This window comes from Drosophila nasuta, chromosome 2R (genome assembly GCF_023558535.2).
Source record: "Drosophila nasuta strain 15112-1781.00 chromosome 2R, ASM2355853v1, whole genome shotgun sequence".
Classification (NCBI taxonomy): domain Eukaryota; kingdom Metazoa; phylum Arthropoda; class Insecta; order Diptera; family Drosophilidae; genus Drosophila; species Drosophila nasuta.
Window position 1 is genome coordinate 21,006,019 of NC_083456.1, and position 20,736 is coordinate 21,026,754.

The window sequence follows — 20,736 nt, forward strand, 5'->3', positions numbered from 1 at the left end:
GAAGTTTGTTCAAGTAATTTCATTAATGCACAAAAAATTCACGTGGCGCTGCTAACGTCTGTCGCGGCCGGCGCTTCAAAATTAACTGAAAGGCGACAACGTAGCCGCCATGTGGCCAACCCAGTCCGATATACTTCTGAGTGATTGTATGCGTGTGTGTATTAGTGTAAGTGTGTGTGGAGAGCGCGAGTATATACATACAGATGCAGTTGTATGTACGGTATCAGCTTGCAATTGTGTGCGAGTGCCAAACCGGCGCAAAGCATATACGCTAGACCCACAGTGTGCAAGTGTATGTGTGCGTGAGTATATGTAACAGCAGAAAAAGGTGAGCACAACAAAAATCAAGCTAGCGAGCGCAAAGCGAACATAGAAAGCCAAAAAGTACTCTGTTAGATAAGCTGTTTGGCCAAGTAGGCGTGGTCGCGTCGCTGTTAAGCATGTTTTGACTAATCTTCCCCTTTTGTATTTGGTTTGTAGTTTGTAGTTTTGCCTCTGTTATGAACTTAAACGACCTTTGCTGTTAACTAACAGCGCTGCGTAGCCTTCTACTGCTGACTAACTGCTTATACTAAATACATACATACATACATATGTACGTTGTATTCACGCACTTTCCAGAAAGCGAAAAGTGTTGGCGGGTGTGGTTCTCCGCTTGTAAACATGTAAGAACATCCATATGTAAATTTCTATGTATTAAAGTATGTATGTGTAAGCAGACTTACAAGTGTTATGGTACATATAGCATTTCATCAAAGGTGGCTGCTCTTTGTGTTGTTCCGCATTGTTGTTGTTTACGATTTGTATGACATTGCTGCTGCTGTGTTTTGCATTCACTCAAATTATAAGACGTTTGTATTTACATTATTGCGATTCTAGTGGCTATTCTTGTTTGTGTGCGCTGCGTCACGTAGGCAGCAGAGGTTAGCAGTCAGCCACAGCAGCACCACCAAAAAGCGCCCTTAACATTGTCTATGCTCTGTTGCTCTTGCTCTCATTCTTGCGCGTTCGCTCTCTCTCTATTTGCTACTGGTCTTTTCTAGTTTAACAGAGTGAGATATGCTCCACGAACGTGTCCATGTGTGTGAGTGTGGGGCGGCTTAACAGACTTTCGCTTATGAATGGGTTATGACAATAGAAAATAAACAACAACAGCTCACACCTACACTTACACATACAAGCACATCTTTCGCGTCAACAACGTCTGGCTGCCTTCAAAATCAATGTCGGTTAATTGTCGTGGGTTGCGAATTATGTACGAGTATTTGAGCTTTTGCTTTTTTAAAAGTCAACAATGCGGGATAGTAGTGTCTTTACACAGACTCTCTCAGTCATTCACTCACTCACACACATTTGTAAGTAGATGTGCCTCTCATCACCCGCCTGTCAACCCCTTCTAAATTAAACGCTCTGCACATGCTTCAAGATTACGTCATGGCCAGACACTTGATATGAAGCCGGCGACGAATAATAACAAAACAACATACAAAACCAAAGGCTTAAAAAGTAAAAAAAAAGTGCACAACAAAAACAAAGTTCCAGCGAACGAAGTCTGTGCATGCGAAGCGAAGAGTGGGGAGTTAAGAGTAAAGCGGGTATGCAAGAGCGAGAACAAACCAGGTGCTGGTTGTTTTTCTGTTATTCTTTGCATGACATTGAAAATGCAACCACCAGGAGCCACAATAACAACTGCAGTCTGTACATAAACAAGTCTCGGCTTCGGCAACGAAAAAAAAAGCTTTCAAGGTCAACCAAAGGGTAAACATACAGGCGAAGACCCAAAATGCAGCAACAGTTAGTTTTGTTGAAACGCATTCGCACTCGCTCTCTACCCTCGCTCTTTGCTCTCGCATTGTTTTCGTGCTGGGCGCAATGGCGTATGCATTAAAGTATGTGTATGTCTCTCTCTCTCACTCACCCACTCAGTAACTTGTTATTGTTATGTTGTGGCCTGTGTGGGGGAGTCGCTTGTATTTCTATGTTGATCTCTTGTATGCCGTTATCGCAATAAGAACACGAATATGACAACTGGGGCTTCATGCTCTCCCTCTCTCTTCCCTTTACCATTCTTGCGCCCAGCATGTATACAAGTTGTTTTTAATTCATCAGAATGTTGTTTTTGTTTACGACTTGGCGCGCTCGTAATTGTTATGAGTGATTGTTGCATATTCTATATTTATACAGTTGTCTGCTGTTAGAATGTGTGCAACTATAATTGTGGTTCAACTATATACAGTACATACATATTGAAATCAGAAAATCCCATGTAGTGCTAATATAATAGAATCAGAATCAGCAGTGAACCCAACGATAATACAAAACAGCATTATTATTATCCCAACTCGCATTTTACACATGTAAAAATGTAAAATGCATGACAAACAAGTAAAGCAAAGCTAAACATAAAAACTGTTTATCTGCTGTTAACCACCTTTGGATACTTCTGCCCCCGTGCCCCGCCCCAACGACGCGCCCACTTCACACACAGCTACTCAAACTTCAGGTTTTACACATCGTTTAGTCATTTTGATTTTGTTTTTACTTATTTTTTTCAACATTCGTATTCGTCTTTTGCTTATTTTCGCGGTTTGTTTGTTTGCTTTACTTTGCGTTGTTTGTTTTATATACTGCACACATACATATGTATACGCGCCAGTATGTGTGTTGTTGTTTTAATTTTCAAAGTCAAGGTTAATTTGGTTTTCATGATTTGCATAAGTCGCGATTTAATACGAAATTTAAACAAAAAATAATATAAATTGCTGTAAGTTGAATCTAAATGTTAATTAAACATGTAATTAACATGTACCTGGCACTTGCTGTTTAACTTCTGCTGGATTAATTCAGTAAATAGTATGCAAAAAAAATTGTGTACTTACTTTGCACAGCCAATTGTTGCTGATGCGCCGCAACGCGCTGTAAGGAAAAACAAATTGAAATCATTAATCATCAATTGACTTGTAATTTAAATATACCGCGCACTGTTAGCAGACTTAACAGCGCAGAGCACAGAGTTTAGCGAGTACACAAACCATCGCATCATCTACAGCGCGCTGTAAAGACTTTAGCCCCTATGCCGTACACACGGGTGGACTGCTCGTTTTGTACCTGTAAAGTGTAAATTGGTTTGCTTACATTTGCATTAGCTAACAAGGTGCGCACTCCACTGTTATGCAGTGACTGCACGTCCAGCGAATGACTGCGACCGCGTGGCGTTTTTATTGTGGGAGAGGTGGGTGGTGGGCCGCTGTTGGATGAACTCGTTGAGTGTGTATGGCGATAAAGCCAACGCTTGACCGCCGACATTTTGTTTCGATTTGCTTAAGTTTATTATGATTAAGTAGAATTATTGAGGTAAAGCACAGCCGTTTAAATGTGTCCGAGTTTCAGTCAAAATGCATTTACATTGTACTGCATATTTGTTAACAGTAGCTACACTGTTACCGCCTCCGTGCGTTAGATGGCGCTAGCAACAACAGTTTGCTGTTAACGCTTTAATTTCTTGTATTTTACGATACTTGTTGCTGCGGTTTTTTCTTGGCACCTGATATATTTTTAAATTTGTGATGTTTAATTGTTTTGTTGTTATTCGCAATAAATGCGCAAATTACATTTATGTAAATTCAGCAAATTTATGTATATTTTTTAAATTGTAAATTGTTTTTTGTCTTATATACGAGGAAGCAAAGAGTAAATGAAATAATTGCAACAAGGTGCATCATAAAAAAATATACAAAAATTTCATCGCCCTGACCATGAAAATGTCATCGTCTTTGTTTTTTGGGGGCGGCTGATTTACAGCACATTTCAAGTGGAGCACAGATGCGAAAGATGTTAAATACATTCACACACACATGCACACATGCACGAAGTGGCATTGTTTGGGTCAAAAGCGGACCACAAATTAATCCTTGACCCTCGCGCAAGCTTTTAATTGAAAGAGAAAGAGAGAGAGAGAAGAAGAGAGAAGTGCAGAAGAACCAACTGAAGAAGCTGCATGTGACGCATCGACGTTTAATGGGCGGATGTGCACGTAATGGGCGTGGCACATGCGGCTTATTGATTGTGTCACATAATTGAAATTGTAATAAAACGAAGAAGAACAACAAATAGTTGATTGAAAGGTAGCAAAACTCTTGATGACCCAATAAACTGCAATTCAAAAAGCGCAGCCGGAAATTGATAAAACGCAATAACATAAAGAGAGCGCTGTTAAGTTAACAGTTGTCTGCTCTGTTAAGCGACATTTGCGATCTGCGAACGCAGAGATAAACAAAGTATTTGATAAGAATTATTACAACACAAGTGTTAAGTGTGAAGTGTGTAACTGGAAAGCTCAACTAAAGTGAGAGATTGCAGCAGGCATGAAATCGAGTTGAAGTTGTTGTTTAACAGTCGCTTAATTGCCGCTATTGTGCTTTTATAACTCGTCACCCATTCAAAAGCGGTTGTTAATGTGGGGTATAACGATTACGCAGTCACCTCTGATCTCTGCAGTGGCATAAGAAAATATATATATATGTGTTGGAATATAGTTTTAGTTATTTTACATTTTACAATTTAGGCGCAAACACGTTTAATAAATAAAAATTCTAGCGAAAACAATGTGGAAACAATTTGGAGGTCTCTACATTATTGTTGTTCTATATATTTCATCTCATAGTTTTCTATTTTCTTTTTATTATTTTCGATTTCCTGCGGCTGTCTATCTCTGTATTTTCTGTATTTGCCCAGCGAGCAAAGTCAGGCGACAGCCTATAGCTTATACCTATAACTACAATATATGTGGTCTGGGTCTGTATATTATTCTTGTCAATATTTGTGCAACGTTCTTGACGCGAAAAATTGCCATAAAAGAAAATACTAAATACTCATACGAAATAAAAGAAATGTGTAAGAATAACAAAAACAATGTGCAACTAAACAATTGTGGAAAAATTCATTAAAGCTAATTAGACAAACTATGAAAAATGTCAGAATGTTGGTTAAGTTTATAGTTACTCGTAAGTGTCTGGAGAGGAGCTTAATTAATGAGCTTTCGTTGTCAATCTCTCAGTTATGTTTACTCAAATTAGCTAATAAATAATCCATGACAATTCTTGCTGCAACACCTCAAAGCATTTCGTAATTGGTAATTGCAAAAAAACTAAAAACAATAACTTCGCATATGCAATTAACAGCGGAGAGTCCAAAACAAACATCTAAAGTTGCGTCAATTCCGATTTTATTATTGTATTTAATGCCATATACAAAGCCTACATGGAAATAAATGAAAAATAATGATGATGAACTATGGAGATACCCTGTAATTTGATTTAAACTAAAAAACAAATGGTTGTGCTTGTGATGTGATTACTTTTTATATTTGTATCCGCACTTTATAATTAAAAAGAAAAATAATGACATTAATAAGAGGCTGTTTAGAATACTCTTCAATTGCTAATTTACAGGGTATTGTAGTCAAACAAATATGTAGAAAAAAGAGAGAGAGAGCAAAGCACAACGTCGTCAAGTGGTTGACCTTTAAACGTGTGCAATAAAAATAAATAAATAAATCTGTGAACAGATTCCGAATACTCTCTCATACTCATATATTGAACATCATTTCAAACTTAGACGTGCTCAGAACTGTGGCAGCATCTACAACAACAACAACAACAGCAACAACAAGCTGACAAATGATTAATTAACAAGCTAACTACAAAGAAAACAAAGAAAATTTGCGCAAACAACAATTATTTCGTATGGCCAAAAAAAGTAATGAGAATGTTTTTGGGCAACAATAAATTTCACTTCCTCTACAACAAAAAAAGGCGTTAACAAACTAAAGTGGGCGTGAACCAGTTGTAAAACGTCGAGATACCCTAGAAAAGTGAAATGAAGTAAACAAAATAGGAATATTAAATACAGGTAAATTACATTTAGTTTGTTATAAAACAAACCCTTTTTTTTCATTTGTCTTTGGGTTCTTTCCCTTAGTGCAAACCTATTTATTATAATATATATTGCCGGTCATATAAATAGCATTGATTTATTTACGGAGATAGTGGCGGACACAGATGGTCAGATAGTGACTTTGTACGCGTTTTGTCTACTTAATATATTAAATACTAATTTATAATAAGCATTATTTCAAGTCAATCGATCAGCGACACAAAGGCTTTTCGTTTTTTTCTTTTTTTTTTTTGCTGTGCCCTCTGAAGGAATCACAGACCTCCCATTTATTATGCGCGTTATTTTAATTATAATCATTATATTCAATGTGAGGTATATTTACTATATACTATATAGTCAGAGTTCTCTATTTGTTTTTTGAGTATATAAGTAGTATTAGCTATCTTATCGGTAATTTTGTGGAGCCGATGTATTCTAAATTAAATTTCTTCTTTTCAAGTATTTCTATTTGCCGAAAAGATAAAAGCTCCAAATTGATAACATTTTGCAAATGTTCGGGGGCAACTGTTGTAAGTTAAATAACAACAATCGAAGGTCCCCAGTTCATTGGTAGGGATTTTTTTTTCTTTTTTTGTGATGTGTTTTCCAAACAGCTGTGTCACTTTAAAGAGTGTCGAACTATTTTGACAGACATCAACGAGTGGAAAACTATATGAAATGTGCAAAACAAAAAAATGCGTACTATTTATAAAGAATTATTTAAAAATATAATAGTAGCAGAGTTACAAATACATCTGAGAGACACAAAGAACGAGTAAAGAAGTTACAAATTGGTATTATTTCTATAAATATACCAAATTAATATGCAGCAAATATACTAAAGTATACCAAGGGTATTCTTCTAACTATACCAAATTAAAATGTCGATATTCTGATATAGCGATATACTATTGTATTGAAAATATGCCAATTTTTGTCGATTTTTTGTTATAAAATATACTTGATTGATATTCCTTTATACTGCTGTATCGACATACCATTGCATTCCAAAATATACCACATTAATATACCGATATACTCTTACGTTGAAAATATACCACATTATATCGTTTTTTGTAATAAAATTTACCAAATTGATATGCCTACATACTGCTATATCTATATACAGTTACATTCCAAAATATACCAAATTAATATACCGAAATACTAATTTAGCTATATAGTATGACATTGGAAATATACCAGATTTTGTCGTTTTGAAATAAAATATACCAAAATGATATACCACTACGTTCCAAAATATACCAAATTTTACGGATTTTTGTCATATAAAATGATTTCATTAAAATCACATTTATTTATCACTCAGGATTTGTTATGCAAAAGAAGAAAAACACATGATTTGTGGGTGCTAATTGAATTAACAAAAGTTGCCAGCAATTTATTGCTGCAATTAAGGGAGCGTCTGAGATTTTAAAGCCTTCTATCAATACGGTTTACAGGCCTATCTAATATCGATATGGCAGCGTGGGAGTGGAACTGAACAATTCGATTGACTGATTATAAAACCAAGCGAAATGAAAAAAAAAAAAAAAAAAATACTCAGCATAGAAGCCCCAAGTTAGACACTTGACAAATTAGCAACTAAGAAAATGGCTTAGAATCTTAACAAACTAAAAGCGAAAACATAACAAAATATTTAACAAAATTTCACGAATACGTTAATAAGCAGCAGGGAAACAACAACAACAACCACAACACACACACACACACACTTAAATGTGACACATCACATGTTTGCCATTTGTTTTTGTGGCGCTGACAGTTTTTTTTTGTTAGGTTTAGCTCATTTCCATGCGCCGCTTCAAAAGTGCTTAAAATTCTTAATTAAACAAATAGAAATGCAGATTAAAAGCACACACAAATACACAAGTATTATTATAATTATATATTTTTATCGAGCATATTTCGCGTGGGTTTTTGGACGCCGTCAATGAACTTGAAAATTGAAAATTATAATAAATAAAACGTAAGTAAATCAAATTAAAATGCGCACACGCGGAAAAGATGCAAATATATATAATTGCCTTAAATTGTCGCAATTGGCATATAAATACAATTTGTTTACACATAGAACAGATTTTTCAGATTTCGTTCGTTTGATATTATATGCAAAGTGCTAAACGCTTCTTTAATTATGCTAATTCATTAAAATGTTTTTCTTTTTTGGGTCTGATATATTTATATACATCTATTTATGCTTTTGTTTATTTGACTTGCACTTTGTGAATTTATTTATTTTGTTTTTTTCAGATGTTGTTTTCAATTTCGTTTTTCAAATTTCAAACACTTCCATTTTCATTCAAACACACACAAAACAAAGCAATAAATTTTCTTTATTGTTGCTTATTTCATTTTCATTTTATACTTATTTAATATTATATTTTGTTGCTCACACGCGCCGCACCGCTTGAGATTTATCAAAATTGAAATTTGGTATTTCGTATTTTATTTTGTTGTTGTTTATATGTAATTGTTGTTTATCAATTTCGACAAGAACGAGAATGCGCGCGCGTTGTCTCTAGTATCAGCTGCCGTCCAATTGGAAATGCAATTGAAAATAAAAGCACACAAAACGCAGCAGCGTGCGAAAGAAGAAAACGGCAAAATTGAAATGACTCGACGCCATCGACGACAACGACAAACTCGCCGTATACGTAATAATAATACGTTTGTCCGCATATGTGTGTGTGCTTGTGTGTGGCACTTTTCCGCAAAGCCCAAAAACTGTCAGACAAGTGAGAGCGCCAAGAGCGGCATACGAAGATAGAGAGCGACAGCGAGAGAGAGAGAAAGTCGTACAAAAGCTCATTGCTGTGAAGAGCGTCGCATCGCACAGCTGTTGACGCCATAGATCACCTGTTGTGTTGTACTTGTTGTTGAGAGCTTTCTTCTCTCTTCTGTTGCTGCTTCTGCTCTTCCTCTCTCTCTCTCTCTCAGGATTTGATAATAAATAAATAACTGTGTTCGCACAACATGATGTGGCACATTTCGCAGTATGATAAATGCGTACATGACTTTATTCTGTATTTGTTATTATTGCCTGATTGTTCAATTGATTCCGTTGTTGTTCGCAGCAGCAGATAAGCAACCTTTGATTGCGCAATTTTGAAATGTAACCATCGCTTATCAATCAAATCGCATTAAGCCATTATCGCTTATCAAATCAAAATATACAAAAAATTGCTCATAACTGTATTTTTAATGAAGTTGTCAGACTCAGCACAAAGTGTAGATTACAAATGACGCTCAAATACTGCTGATAATCGCTTGCAGACTGTATGGGTTTTTTGCGAAAGATAAAGTAGCTCCTAATCTACTTTAAGTAACATTTAATTGATTTCAGATAATATAAAAATACTTTAAAGAAATTGAACGGGATGTCGAAAGAGTTGATATGTCAATATTGTATGAATATTGATATGGAAATAACTACAGTGCGAGTTGCTTTAGAGAACACATTCATAGGGTCGTCAATTCCTATTTTTCGCCAAATTTTATTGTATTCAAATTACGATTAATAATAGTTTCATCTAATATATCTTTTATCAATTATGTGTGAGGCAATTTAACAAATCTTTTCCATAATTTCAAATATTAAATCTTTCATCTAAATAATTTTTTAAAATACGTATTTTTCGTTTTAACTGAACTGTCTTAATTCGAAATATCAGTTAACATTTTAGCTAACAGCGCGCTGTAATCTAACATAGCTAGTTGGTTTGTGCACTCGCTAAGTTGTTATAAAGAATTCACCAATGCACTCGTATGTTAAGTTTAGCCGTGACACTTACCGCTTTTCGCTTGTCCGCCTCGCTGACCGCTGAGTTTGAACGATGGCGAAACAGATCCATAACTTTGGTCATCGGCGATCGTTGATTGGCATTGGCGTGGGGTCTCACCGCAGTCACCGTGTGGTAATACTATAAACAATGAATACAATAAACAGTTTTATATAGAATACAGTTAGATATAAAGATTTTGTCGCACCTGCGCATCGCTGCCTTGGTGTAAATGGGCGCTGCCATCTTTGTACTTGCTCTTGGCGGAGACGGTGCCATCGGCATTGGTTATCGTTACGGCGGGATGCTGGCGATGTCCAAAGTGCTGCATGGCCACCTTCATGGAATTCATGATGCCACCAGCGCCGCCACTTGCACCGCTGCCCGCCGTCGCTCCACCGGCCGTCGTTGCTGACGTCGCTGCGCCGGATGTTGCTGCTGCCGTTGTGCCGCCGGATACGGAATATGTGCTGCTGGTGGCGCTGCTGTCGGCGGACGAGGGATCGAGCAAATGTTTATCCTTGTGCCGCTTGGCATCCGATTTGGCGCGCGGTCTAAACACATCGAAGATGGTGGGCCGTCGATTCGGTGACGCAATGCCGTGCACCGTCGACTGATTGAGCACGGGTGAATCTTCGCCACTGCGTCGTCGCTCCAGCGAACCGGAGCGTGAGCCACCGCTGCCCACCATGCGTTCGGTGCTACGTGAGATCTTCTCGCTGTGTCGATTAAGCTTCTCCAGCTTGGCGGCTTCTCGCTCAATGCGTCGCGCCGTCTCCCGTTCCATTTTGCGGGCTTCCTTCTCGCGACGCGATTGCTCCTTCTCCTGGCGGCTGTAGGAGAGAGTTCTTTGATTAGTTTATGTATGGGATTAGTTATTATTTCTCCACTTACCGCTGCTCCTTCTCCATCTTCTTGTAGGCCTTTTTGGCCGCCTTGGCGTTGGGTTCCGCGGGTGCACTTGAGGGTCGGGAGCCGGGCACACGTGATAAACCATCTTGTTCCTGAAAGCGAACATGACGTTTTTGATTAGAATGCGGTTTGGGAATGCTTGTTGTAATATTGGGATCTTCTTCGGCGGCTTCCTGCATGTTTCTGGCAGCACAGGCCACAACAAACTGAACAGACAGAGCAGCGGAAAGCAAAAAGAAATGAAATTACAACTACAAATATAAAAATAAGGACCACCCACAGCGATTATCCTGGCTGTACTGCAATTATGCCGAATTGTCTACAAATACAATTTGTGAGCTAGCCACCTAACCCACAATTGAAGAATCAACACAAGACGCAATTTGCAGTGGCGCAACAAGAAACAACAAAAATATTAAGTATCGAATGTGCTTTATTAATTGAAGACGCCATCGTCCTGTGGCGTCCTTTAATCGAATTTAATCAATTTATCTATGGATTACGCAAAATTTCCGCCAACAATGGGAAGTGGGTTCAAAAATGCGCTGCGTGCAAAATGGTGAATTGTCAAGGTTTGTGCCTAGGCTAAAGCAAGCAGTGCACTGCAGCCAGAGAGAGAGGGAGAAAGAATTATCAGCGCAGCTGAAGCTTAGCTTAGAGAGAGAGCGAGATCAAGTTACAGTTGTTGTGATGTCAATGGGCTCAGCTGACTAAACATGCAACAGGGGGAAAAAACACACACACAAACAAAAGCTCCGCAGCGGAAATTGCGAATATCCCAAAAACACTTGAAAAGGCAAATTTTGCAAATCGTAAGCTAAAACAATTATAGTAATTATATGATCACGGCATATGCGAAATGTATTAATTAAATATCTATAAATAATTTAACTAATTTTTGTGCAAATAACAAAAAAATAAATCATTGACAGGGTATTTACAAGTTGTGCATTTGCAGCACATTTTGTCTAACTTGTTTGCTGTAAATACACGTACGTAACTTATTGATAATTGCTAGGCACAATTAAATCAATTTACTCCCCAGTTATGTAAAGCTCTCTAACACAACTCTTTTCAATTGCTAACCTCAAATATCTGCAGCTCAAAAAAATTGAATTTCCTCTCAAACTGTTTTTTAAACTTTGCCTTAGAAAGATTGCCGGCAAATAGCTTAGTTTTAAACCCTAACTATTGGGTTAACCCATTTAATTGTACGACCTTTCCGACAACTTTCACAAAAATGTTCAAAAACGATCTGACGAGACAGTCGGACAGACAGACACCTGCGGTTGGATTCCGATTTATTTTTAGCCAAATCCAAAATTGTGCGACGGCAGTTTCACAGTCAACAGGTCAACGCATTAAATTTGGCTTTACTTTTTTTCGTCTTCTTTTTTGCACTTTGCTGGAATGCCAAGTCACGTGCCCCGAGGGCTGTCAATATTCAATTGTTGTTGCTGTTTGCTGTTGCTTCGATGAGCTAACAACAACGCCAAATTAATGGACGCATTAAAAGTGTTCAAGTAATCGAGTGTGCCGATGATTCCGTTAATTCCAATGTGCAAAGTGGGTTAAATGGGCGAGGCAACACAGAGAGAGAGAGAGAGAGAGAGAGAGAGAGAGAGAGAGAGAGAGAGAGAGAGAGAGTAGACAGAAAAAACAACAATTTGGAAAAGCTATAACGAACTAGAAATACACTTTGAAATAAGTGTGATCAGCTTTAATACAGCGTCTTTCATCTAGATCAGAAAAATACAAAGAAAACTAAAATCCCTATTAGTTTTCTTAGTACAATTTATATGAGTCACTTCTTCTAAGAACAATAAAATAATATATTACTTTATATTATTACAAATGATACTGCATCATGCTCTAATATTGCGTCTTTTAATCAGCTATAATTCGCTAGCTCATATAGAACCGTATAATCCCCCGCTTTATAGATAGTGTATGAAAACAAAAACCAGAAGCACTTTACGCTTTTGTTTGTGTATCGCGGAACCGAGCAGAAAACTGTGGGCAGAGGAGTGTTTGGCATCAGCTGTTGGACATTGTCTACGACTAGCTCAATATTTGCATTCAGTGGAGCGAGATGGAGATACAGAACAGAGAATAAAGAGTGCGAGTGTGACGGAGATGGGTAGATGATAGAGTATTCAAGTGATTTGCATGGCAGGGCAAACAACGACGACTGTTTGGATATATATCTCACTCTCTATATATGTTATGTATGTGTATCGTACATCCAAGTAAGTATCTATCTATAATTGGGTGTGGTGAGTGCCCCATTGACGTAATTGTTTGCCCAGACACAAACACACACACAAACAGAGCCTATGTAATTAGAAGAGTACATGGATATATGTATTCTATATAAACTAGTTCTCATATACATAAATGTATATAAACAAAAAAAAAAGGTTACTGTTGATTGTGTTTATGGCGATTCGTGAAAAAATGGTGAAAAACAAAAAGTGAGCTTTGTTGACAAATTGTGTCATTTGTCAGTTGATAAGGTTGGTCCCTCCCCGAGAAGTCAACATACGATACGATAAATAAAAAACCAGCTGAGGGAGAACTGGGCATAAAGTCCAAAAACACCAAAAATAAAAGGTAACACCCCACAAAGGTAATGCATCTTTTCCCATTCAGCCCACACACTGTTTACAAAACAAAGCCAAACACATAATTTTTTTTTATTTGGCTTTGCTAAAAATAGCTCAACGAATTGTGAATGCTCTCTGGCATAGAGTTTTACAATATTTGTCTTTATAATGAAATTGTAGTACCCCAGACAAAGTTGCTTTGAAGTGTCTCACTCACTTTTTTTTTGCTGCTTCAGACAGTTGAAGCATCTTCTGCACACATTGAGTGGAAGATTCCGCCTTATGATAATGAATGTCGAAAAAACGCAAACTGCGAAAGGAATCAAAATGCGTAAAGCATATGATAATATTTGTCTGCAGATTCTGAAAGAACGGAATCAGAACAACTTAAGCCTTAGGCTTGGATTCTTCAAATTTCGACATCACATTTAATTCAACACGTTGTTTGCTCATGACTTGACACTCTTTTCAACACTAAGAGATTCATTTCATTTTTATTGAATTATCGCGAAATGATGATTGTAGAAATGACGTCAGCTGACGACGTGTGAATTTAGAGATAATAATACAAATCTTTTTGCTTGTCGCTTTTTTTTTGACGACACTTTTGCAATTCTCTTTGAAGTGAGTTTCTTTTCTTTTAATTTCTTCACTTTTTTTCTTAATTTGTTTGCTTTTTTTTTGCGTGAATTTGAAGTTTACACGAACTGTTAATTTGATTTATGGGGCTTTTGTGCCACTTTTAGCAGGTACGTTACGCTTTTTTGATAAGAGCTTTAAAGAGATTAGACAACAGATTGACAAAGTACGTCATAAAATTAGAAGGTAGTTTCCCCGCTTCTTTGTCTGAGGAACCAGTCTGGGGACAACGAAAGAGTCGCACATTTTTAATTAGAGCAGCAAACTGGGAATCACTTTCAACTATAGTATTGAAGATTATATTATTTTAGTTAATATCAAAAATATCACAAATTGAAAACAGGCAGAAGAAAGCCTTTCTAGTCAATTATTGGAGTAAAAAAAACTCACTAGTCTTTTTTTATAATATGAAAGATATCAAAAATAATCAGTTGAAATTTGTTCTCTATTTCTAAGAAAAGTTTTAAAGTTGTTTAATATTGAAAAAATCATAAATTTTTGACATTTTTAGAGACATTCGGCAATAGAATTCTAAGTTGCAGTCTTTTAATTAAACACACATACAATAAGTATGGCGAAGAATTACTGAAAATTTTAATTTGATAATGCATTCGTAGATCCTTCATTTTAAAATAAAAATGAAAACAGGTTTGTATGTTCTTTTTATGATTAAAATTGTCTATTTTTAGTAGGTTCTCAACTTATTGAGATATTTAGATCAAAATTTAATCAAAGCCTTTCAAAATTTCAATTGAATAATACATTTTTTGACCCTTTACTTTTAAGGAGAGTGATAAAGGGTCTTTTAAGTTTCTGAGATTGAAATGGTGTTCTATTTTTAAATACGTTAGTTTGAGCCATATTAACAAAAATATGGCCCTTTAAACACACAAGATTCGTGAAAAAATAGTTTTCAACCGCTTCACTTTTAAAGAAAAGTACTGAAGTTTCTATTAAGTTTATCAACTTAGAATGAACATTCCCAATGAAATGAATCAGCTCTAAGTTTCACACTTAGCTCATACTTGAACCCAATTCCGATCGTAGTTAGTCACTTCAGAAAATGCCCCTCCCAACAAAAACAAATTCCCCGCACTTACATCTTCCGATACGGAGACGGAAACTGAACCGGAGGCAGTCAATTGCCTCGATGGACTCGTCGCCGAGTGGCTGCTCTCATTGCGCTGCAGTAGGCGTGGCATTGTGGAGACGCCACCCAAGGAAACGGGACGTGCAACGGAAACGGTGGCAGCTGCAGCCGATGGCGTTGGCGAGGCACCGTCAGCAGTGCGACGTGCCTCCATTTGAGCGGGCAATGCGGGAGCACGACGTATCCAGATGTCGTCGAGTTCGCGTTCGCTGGGCGTGCGCGGCTTGTTGGCCAAACTGTTGCTATCACAATTGAGACTTTGGTTCTGGCTGCCGTTGTTGTTGAGGGACAACTGCGATGGGGCGCGTATCTCGACCAGCGACGAGTCGAAGAACTGCTTGGACATGTGCGGAGCAGCGACCGGAAACCGATTGCTGCCATAGCGCTGCGAGAACAAACCCTGCACCGAGGAGTAGCCACCAAAGCTGGAGGGGAAACTGATGGTCTGAGCATTGGCGCTGGGTTTCAGTTCGCGCAACTGTTGCGCCTCCATGCGCAGCTCGGGCGTCTCCTGGGCCCGCGACACCTTGAACTTGCCCTTGATGATGATTGGCGGCTCTGCCGCATGTGGCAACTGCAACGTGGCAGCCGGCGATGTGCCGTCTGTGGCCACCGTAAACTGCTCGGGAATGGCCAGTGGAGCTGGCGCAACTTTGGATGCTGCCGGAGGCGTGGCAACCGGTGGTTCACTTGACTGCAGCAGCTCCTTGAGTGCCTTGGGCAATATGGTGGCCGGTATGGGAGGCGGTGGTGGCGGCGGTGGCGGTGGCAACGATGTGTATTGCTCCTCGATGTTGCGCGTATTGATGCGATCGATTTTGTGCATAAATTGCTGACGCAAACGCTCCAGATCCTTGAACTTCTCCTTGGAGGCGGCGTCTTGAGGCGTTGGTGGGCGTGGCGGCGCCTTTGAGGCACGCTCCAAGCGCGGTGCATCGTTGCCGTTGCCACTCACCGGCGGCGACTTGTCGCCATCGTCCTCGTCATCCTCCTCCTTGCACTGGGAGAGACGACGACGCTCCATGAACGGTGGCAACAAGTAAGGCGGACGCTGATGATACGCATCGTAGCGTGCATCACTACTGCGGGCGAACTTGGCACTTAAATTCAGTGCACCTACCACACCCATATCATCCACATCATCGTCGGCATCGTCATCGTTCTCATCATCGCTGCTGCTGCCGCTGCTGCTCTGAAAGTCAAACGAATTGACGCGCGGCAACGTTTGCAACTGCAACTCCATTTGGGGCGTCAACTGTTGACTGTACTGCAGTCCTCCGATCCCCGCCAGCTGGCTCAAACTGGAGCCCGATGATTCACCTGTGGCTTGGCCATTGGCACTGGCCTCCGAATCGGATTCATAGCCATCGCGCACCGCCTGCTCCAGGTCGTCCATGGTGGACTCGAAGGCGCACTCGAAGCTGTCCATTTGATTGTTGCCACACAGCATTTGCAGCTTCTCGTTGCCATCCTGCTTCTCCGCGTGCTCGCTCATCGTGGATGAGGCATTGGAGCTGACGCTCGTTCGATTTGTTGTGCCAACTTCTGTTGTTCCTGCTGAGGCTGCTGCTCCTGACTTTGTGATCTGCTGCTGTTTCACATTATCCTCAATGTAGTCGCAGTTTGTGGCCATTTGCGGTTTGATATTCGTTGGACTTTGGATTTATTATTGTTGTATATGTTTTGTTTATTATTCGAACAGTTCGTTAGGCAAATGATCTGCTCGGTGGCGACATTGGATTTGCCGGAAATTCACTTTTGTTTCGTATCTGCAAAAGAATTTCATGTGTTGTTGCTGAGTGGCATACTAGAGTTTCATAGCCAGCAGCTTTCGTTTGTGTTGATATGAGAGAGAGACGGAGTGACGTAGCAGCTAGCAAATTTAACTAAAGAGTTCTTTTACTTATTTCAAATTTCAAAATTGTATTTCTTAATGATTCTTAAATTCTCAACAAACCACAAAACAAGCCACATTCAACATGTTTTCAGTCTTAAGAGACTTATGTTGCTGCCACACAGCGCAGTCGAAATTCCAAACGACAAAAACGAATCCGAAAAAAACCAAAAAATTGTAGCACGAGGTGAAGGTCGACAAACAACGGCGTAAAGCATTTAGAAAAAAATGGCAATTTTCTGTTTCGGTATTTTTCAAACTCATCGAACACCGAACCGAGAACCGAGCATTCGTTGTCATTCATCCAAAACAGAAGCAGCGAAAGAATACAACAAATGCGTGTGTATTTTTTGTGTATGAGCAGCAAGAGCAAAACAAAGCGCTAACAAAGCTAATTTAATTATTTACGCGTCGTCGTCAAAACGAAAAGAAAAAAATAAATACGAACTTTGATTGACTAGCAAATACCCAGCATTCATTTTAATACCTAATGCTCGAGGTAACGAGTAAATTTGTTTGCATTTGCCCAATAAACTCTTCCTCAATGACTAATTGCTTACAGGGTAAACGAAAAAAACCAAACAAACGCCACAAGAAAGCAATATTGGGGAATGGAAATACAAACATATGGCAACCAAGCATACACACAACCCTCCCAAAAAAAATGACTCAGAAGCTAGCGTAGAAAAGGCAAAAAACATTTGGATCTTTTCTTTCAAACTGAGGCGCTCAATGAGCAGTCGAATTTACTAACAGATTTACAACTAAATTAAATGCTAGTAATCATAATTTACACCTAAACTTTAGTTGCTTTTGCTAATTAAAAATAAAGAAGATACAAATGTATCTAATACTCGTTTGAAGTCGAAATCAATTCGCCAAAGCTACTTCAAGGCAAATATCGCCAAGTTTTGCACTATAATTAAATTTAATATCATACTGCGCTTCGTTGTAAAGTGAATTCGCAATGCAGGATACAAAACTATAGAGTACTTGAAGACAATATTTGCGACCGCAGAGGCGTTGCATTTCGTAGAGCTTAAATGCCAACCGCAATTGAGCAAAATAAATGCAAACGATACACCCAGCAATTAATAGCAATTAGATACATATGAGTTCGGTTCTCGAATATCCGAGAAGGGGAGAGGAGCGGCGAAGTGTTTGTCTGTTGGAGTGCTTAAGTCTGCGGTTTTCCACAAAGTGCAATGAATAATTAAAGCATAGCATTTTGAACTGGCAGCACGGGGCTATGCGTCAGATACATTTTCAAGCATTAATTAAACAACCAAATCCAGCTGGGAGACTTACGAGTGCAACGTTGTAACTCAATCGTGCAGTTGCAACAATTAAAGTAGTATATAGGTATTTTTTTTTATTTTTTATATGTATATAAAACATAGTATTCCCGTCAGCTGTTGCTGACTTTTAATTATAGGCCATTAACAATTGCAACAGGCCACAAATAATTGCTAGCAAATCGAACGTCATGTTATAGTTGAAACTATTAATCAATGACGAGTGCATTCGCGATTACTGAGACTCACAAAACGAGCTAGACAAACTGGCGACTCGACTCGACTAAACTCAGCTCAGTTCAGTTTAATTTTCTGTATGATTTTAATGCTGCATTCACTTCACATTTACTATAATTATTTTTACTGTCTGTTCTTAGAATGGAAACTGAACAGTTTAAAGTATTTTATGTAAGATTTAAATTAAATTTAAGTGGCAATTTTACAGTATAAAGTATTATTTAAGAATCATTTGACAAAAAACAGTGGGAGATATTCGCTACCTATTTTCAATAAAAGCAAGAAGACTATATTTGGTATATCTATATTGAAAACATATCATAGAGTACATAAATGCTTTGTCCATAAATTTAATTATAAATATTTAGCATTAAGAATAATTTGCTTTACATATAAATCTTGAGATTATCATTAAACTTATAGTTTATTTTTTTTGTTGTTTTATGCAAGAATCATTTAAAATTCTAAGTAATTTAGCATTACAAATAGTTTGATGCACATGAAAATCTCGATTTAAATACATCAGTAATAAATATTACATTTTTTTCTATCTTTTATGCAAGAATACGTTTGAATTTCTACATTGATTTCAATGGGTTGTCAATAAATTCAACTATCAATATTAATCATTTAAAACACTTTGTTTTAAACTCGCTTTAAAAATATAATCAAATTTACAGTTTATTCTACCTGTTTTCAAAAAGTAAGCAACATTCAGAGAGAACAATTCGAAGAATTAAGTAAATGACATTAATTGAATATTATGAAAAGTCGTACGTGTTCTTTGACCTTTATGGCCGGCTACTTAATATCGTGTTTTCGTAAATAATTTTTACTTCGATTCGACTGACAAATGAGTTATGACAGTCACGTAATTAAAATAATTCTCTAATTGTGAAAACAAACAAAAATAATGGCATTCAAACACAATTTGAATAATTCCATATGGGAATGTTTCATCGAGAGCGTCGTCAGGCAAAAAAAAGTTCTCTGAGAAGGCATTAACACTCGGCATGATGACAATAAATAATGCATAAATTATATAGCTGATTAAATTAGGCAGACATGTAAATAACTATATTGATGAATTACAAATGCGAAAAGCAAATTGTGGTTGACTTTGAGTATTCGCTGATATAACTCTAGGTGTTTCTGTGTGTATGTGTGTGGGTCGTAATTGCTGTTAAGTGATGTAAGGTGCAAGGTTTATGCAATCGAGCTGCTGATGGAAACCACAAACACACACGTGAACAGCTGAGAGTGAGTGATTCACACTCAATTGATAGTAGATTGTGGCGCGTTGGAAATAATCAATTAATTCCCGTTTGTCACACAATATTTGCCACGAAAAAATCAACCAATTAATTGCAAAAACAAAATATGTACATGGCGGGAAGGGAACAAAGAGCAAATGATTCAATAGTTTTTAGCCAACAGCATTTTGTTCGTTATCGCGAACAGATCGAAGATTGTCTGCAAGCTAACAAAGAGTTGTCTTTGTTCTCTCATAAATTAATACACAATTTAACGATGCGGTGTTGAAATTAGTGGGCGGCGATCGTGGAATTCGCTAGATGATCGTTAATTGGCATAAAGTGCCGACAGTTTGTTGGCTGAAATCTTAAGCTTTGTGACTTCGAGTGTAGGCAAAAATTATCGTAGGCAAAAGTTATCGTGAACAAAAGACTGCAAGCGCTTATCGTGCCAAAAGATTGATAAACATTTACAATGCATTTGGGTCAAGATATCTTAGCAGAAAAGCAAAGAAATTGTGAAGCCAAAGCTACGTAATTTTGATGAATTTAAAAAGTGAAAAGATTCGCATATTTTTTTGAATAAAAGAAAATTCAATATTTTATTAATACTACATTTCAATACTATTTCAATTAAATGTAGTTTTTATACCTAATTAAAAAAAACCTTTTATAAAGAGTAGATCTTGCAGGAATAGAGTAATAAAAGAACCTCCCATCAAATTATTATAAATTGTTTGTCAAATTTTGGAGAATTTTAAAGACGACTCTTCTTTCTTCTCTTTGCATACTCTCGAATATAAATAAATACAAGTGCAGTTCGTATTTAAAATGCCAGTGTGACTTGACTTGACAAGATTGCCGCTCAGTTTGCAGCTCAATCATCGACCAGCAAATAATCATTTGCTCAGCAAAAAAACTGAATGAATTTTAGAGGCCGGCTCGAGTCTCTGGCTGCAGAGAATTGGCATTATTAAGTCTGGCTGTTGTCAAGCGAATATCTTGTTGTTTTT

The 20,736-nt window shown here is 37.8% G+C and overlaps 1 protein-coding gene across 5 annotated transcripts in view; it reads right to left on the bottom strand.

Moving 5' to 3' along the window:
• The window catches only part of LOC132784269 (5'-AMP-activated protein kinase subunit gamma-1), a 71,481-nt gene that overhangs the window by 23,533 nt on the left and 27,212 nt on the right, over positions 1-20,736 (bottom strand). For 3 of the 5 annotated variants that reach the window (XM_060789771.1, XM_060789770.1, XM_060789772.1), the window contains exons 3-7: positions 14,995-16,813; positions 10,632-10,741; positions 9,946-10,570; positions 9,750-9,878; positions 2,880-2,916 (exon numbers count right to left, since the gene is read on the bottom strand). In XM_060789771.1, the coding sequence (XP_060645754.1) occupies positions 2,880-2,916; positions 9,750-9,878; positions 9,946-10,570; positions 10,632-10,741; positions 14,995-16,677 (2,584 nt within the window). In that variant the 5' untranslated portion in view covers positions 16,678-16,813. Of the gene's footprint in view, positions 1-2,879; positions 2,917-3,135; positions 3,495-9,749; positions 9,879-9,945; positions 10,571-10,631; positions 10,742-14,994; positions 16,814-20,736 lie in introns of those variants that run through there. The other 2 variants (XM_060789773.1, XM_060789777.1) reach the window with 2 other exon arrangements.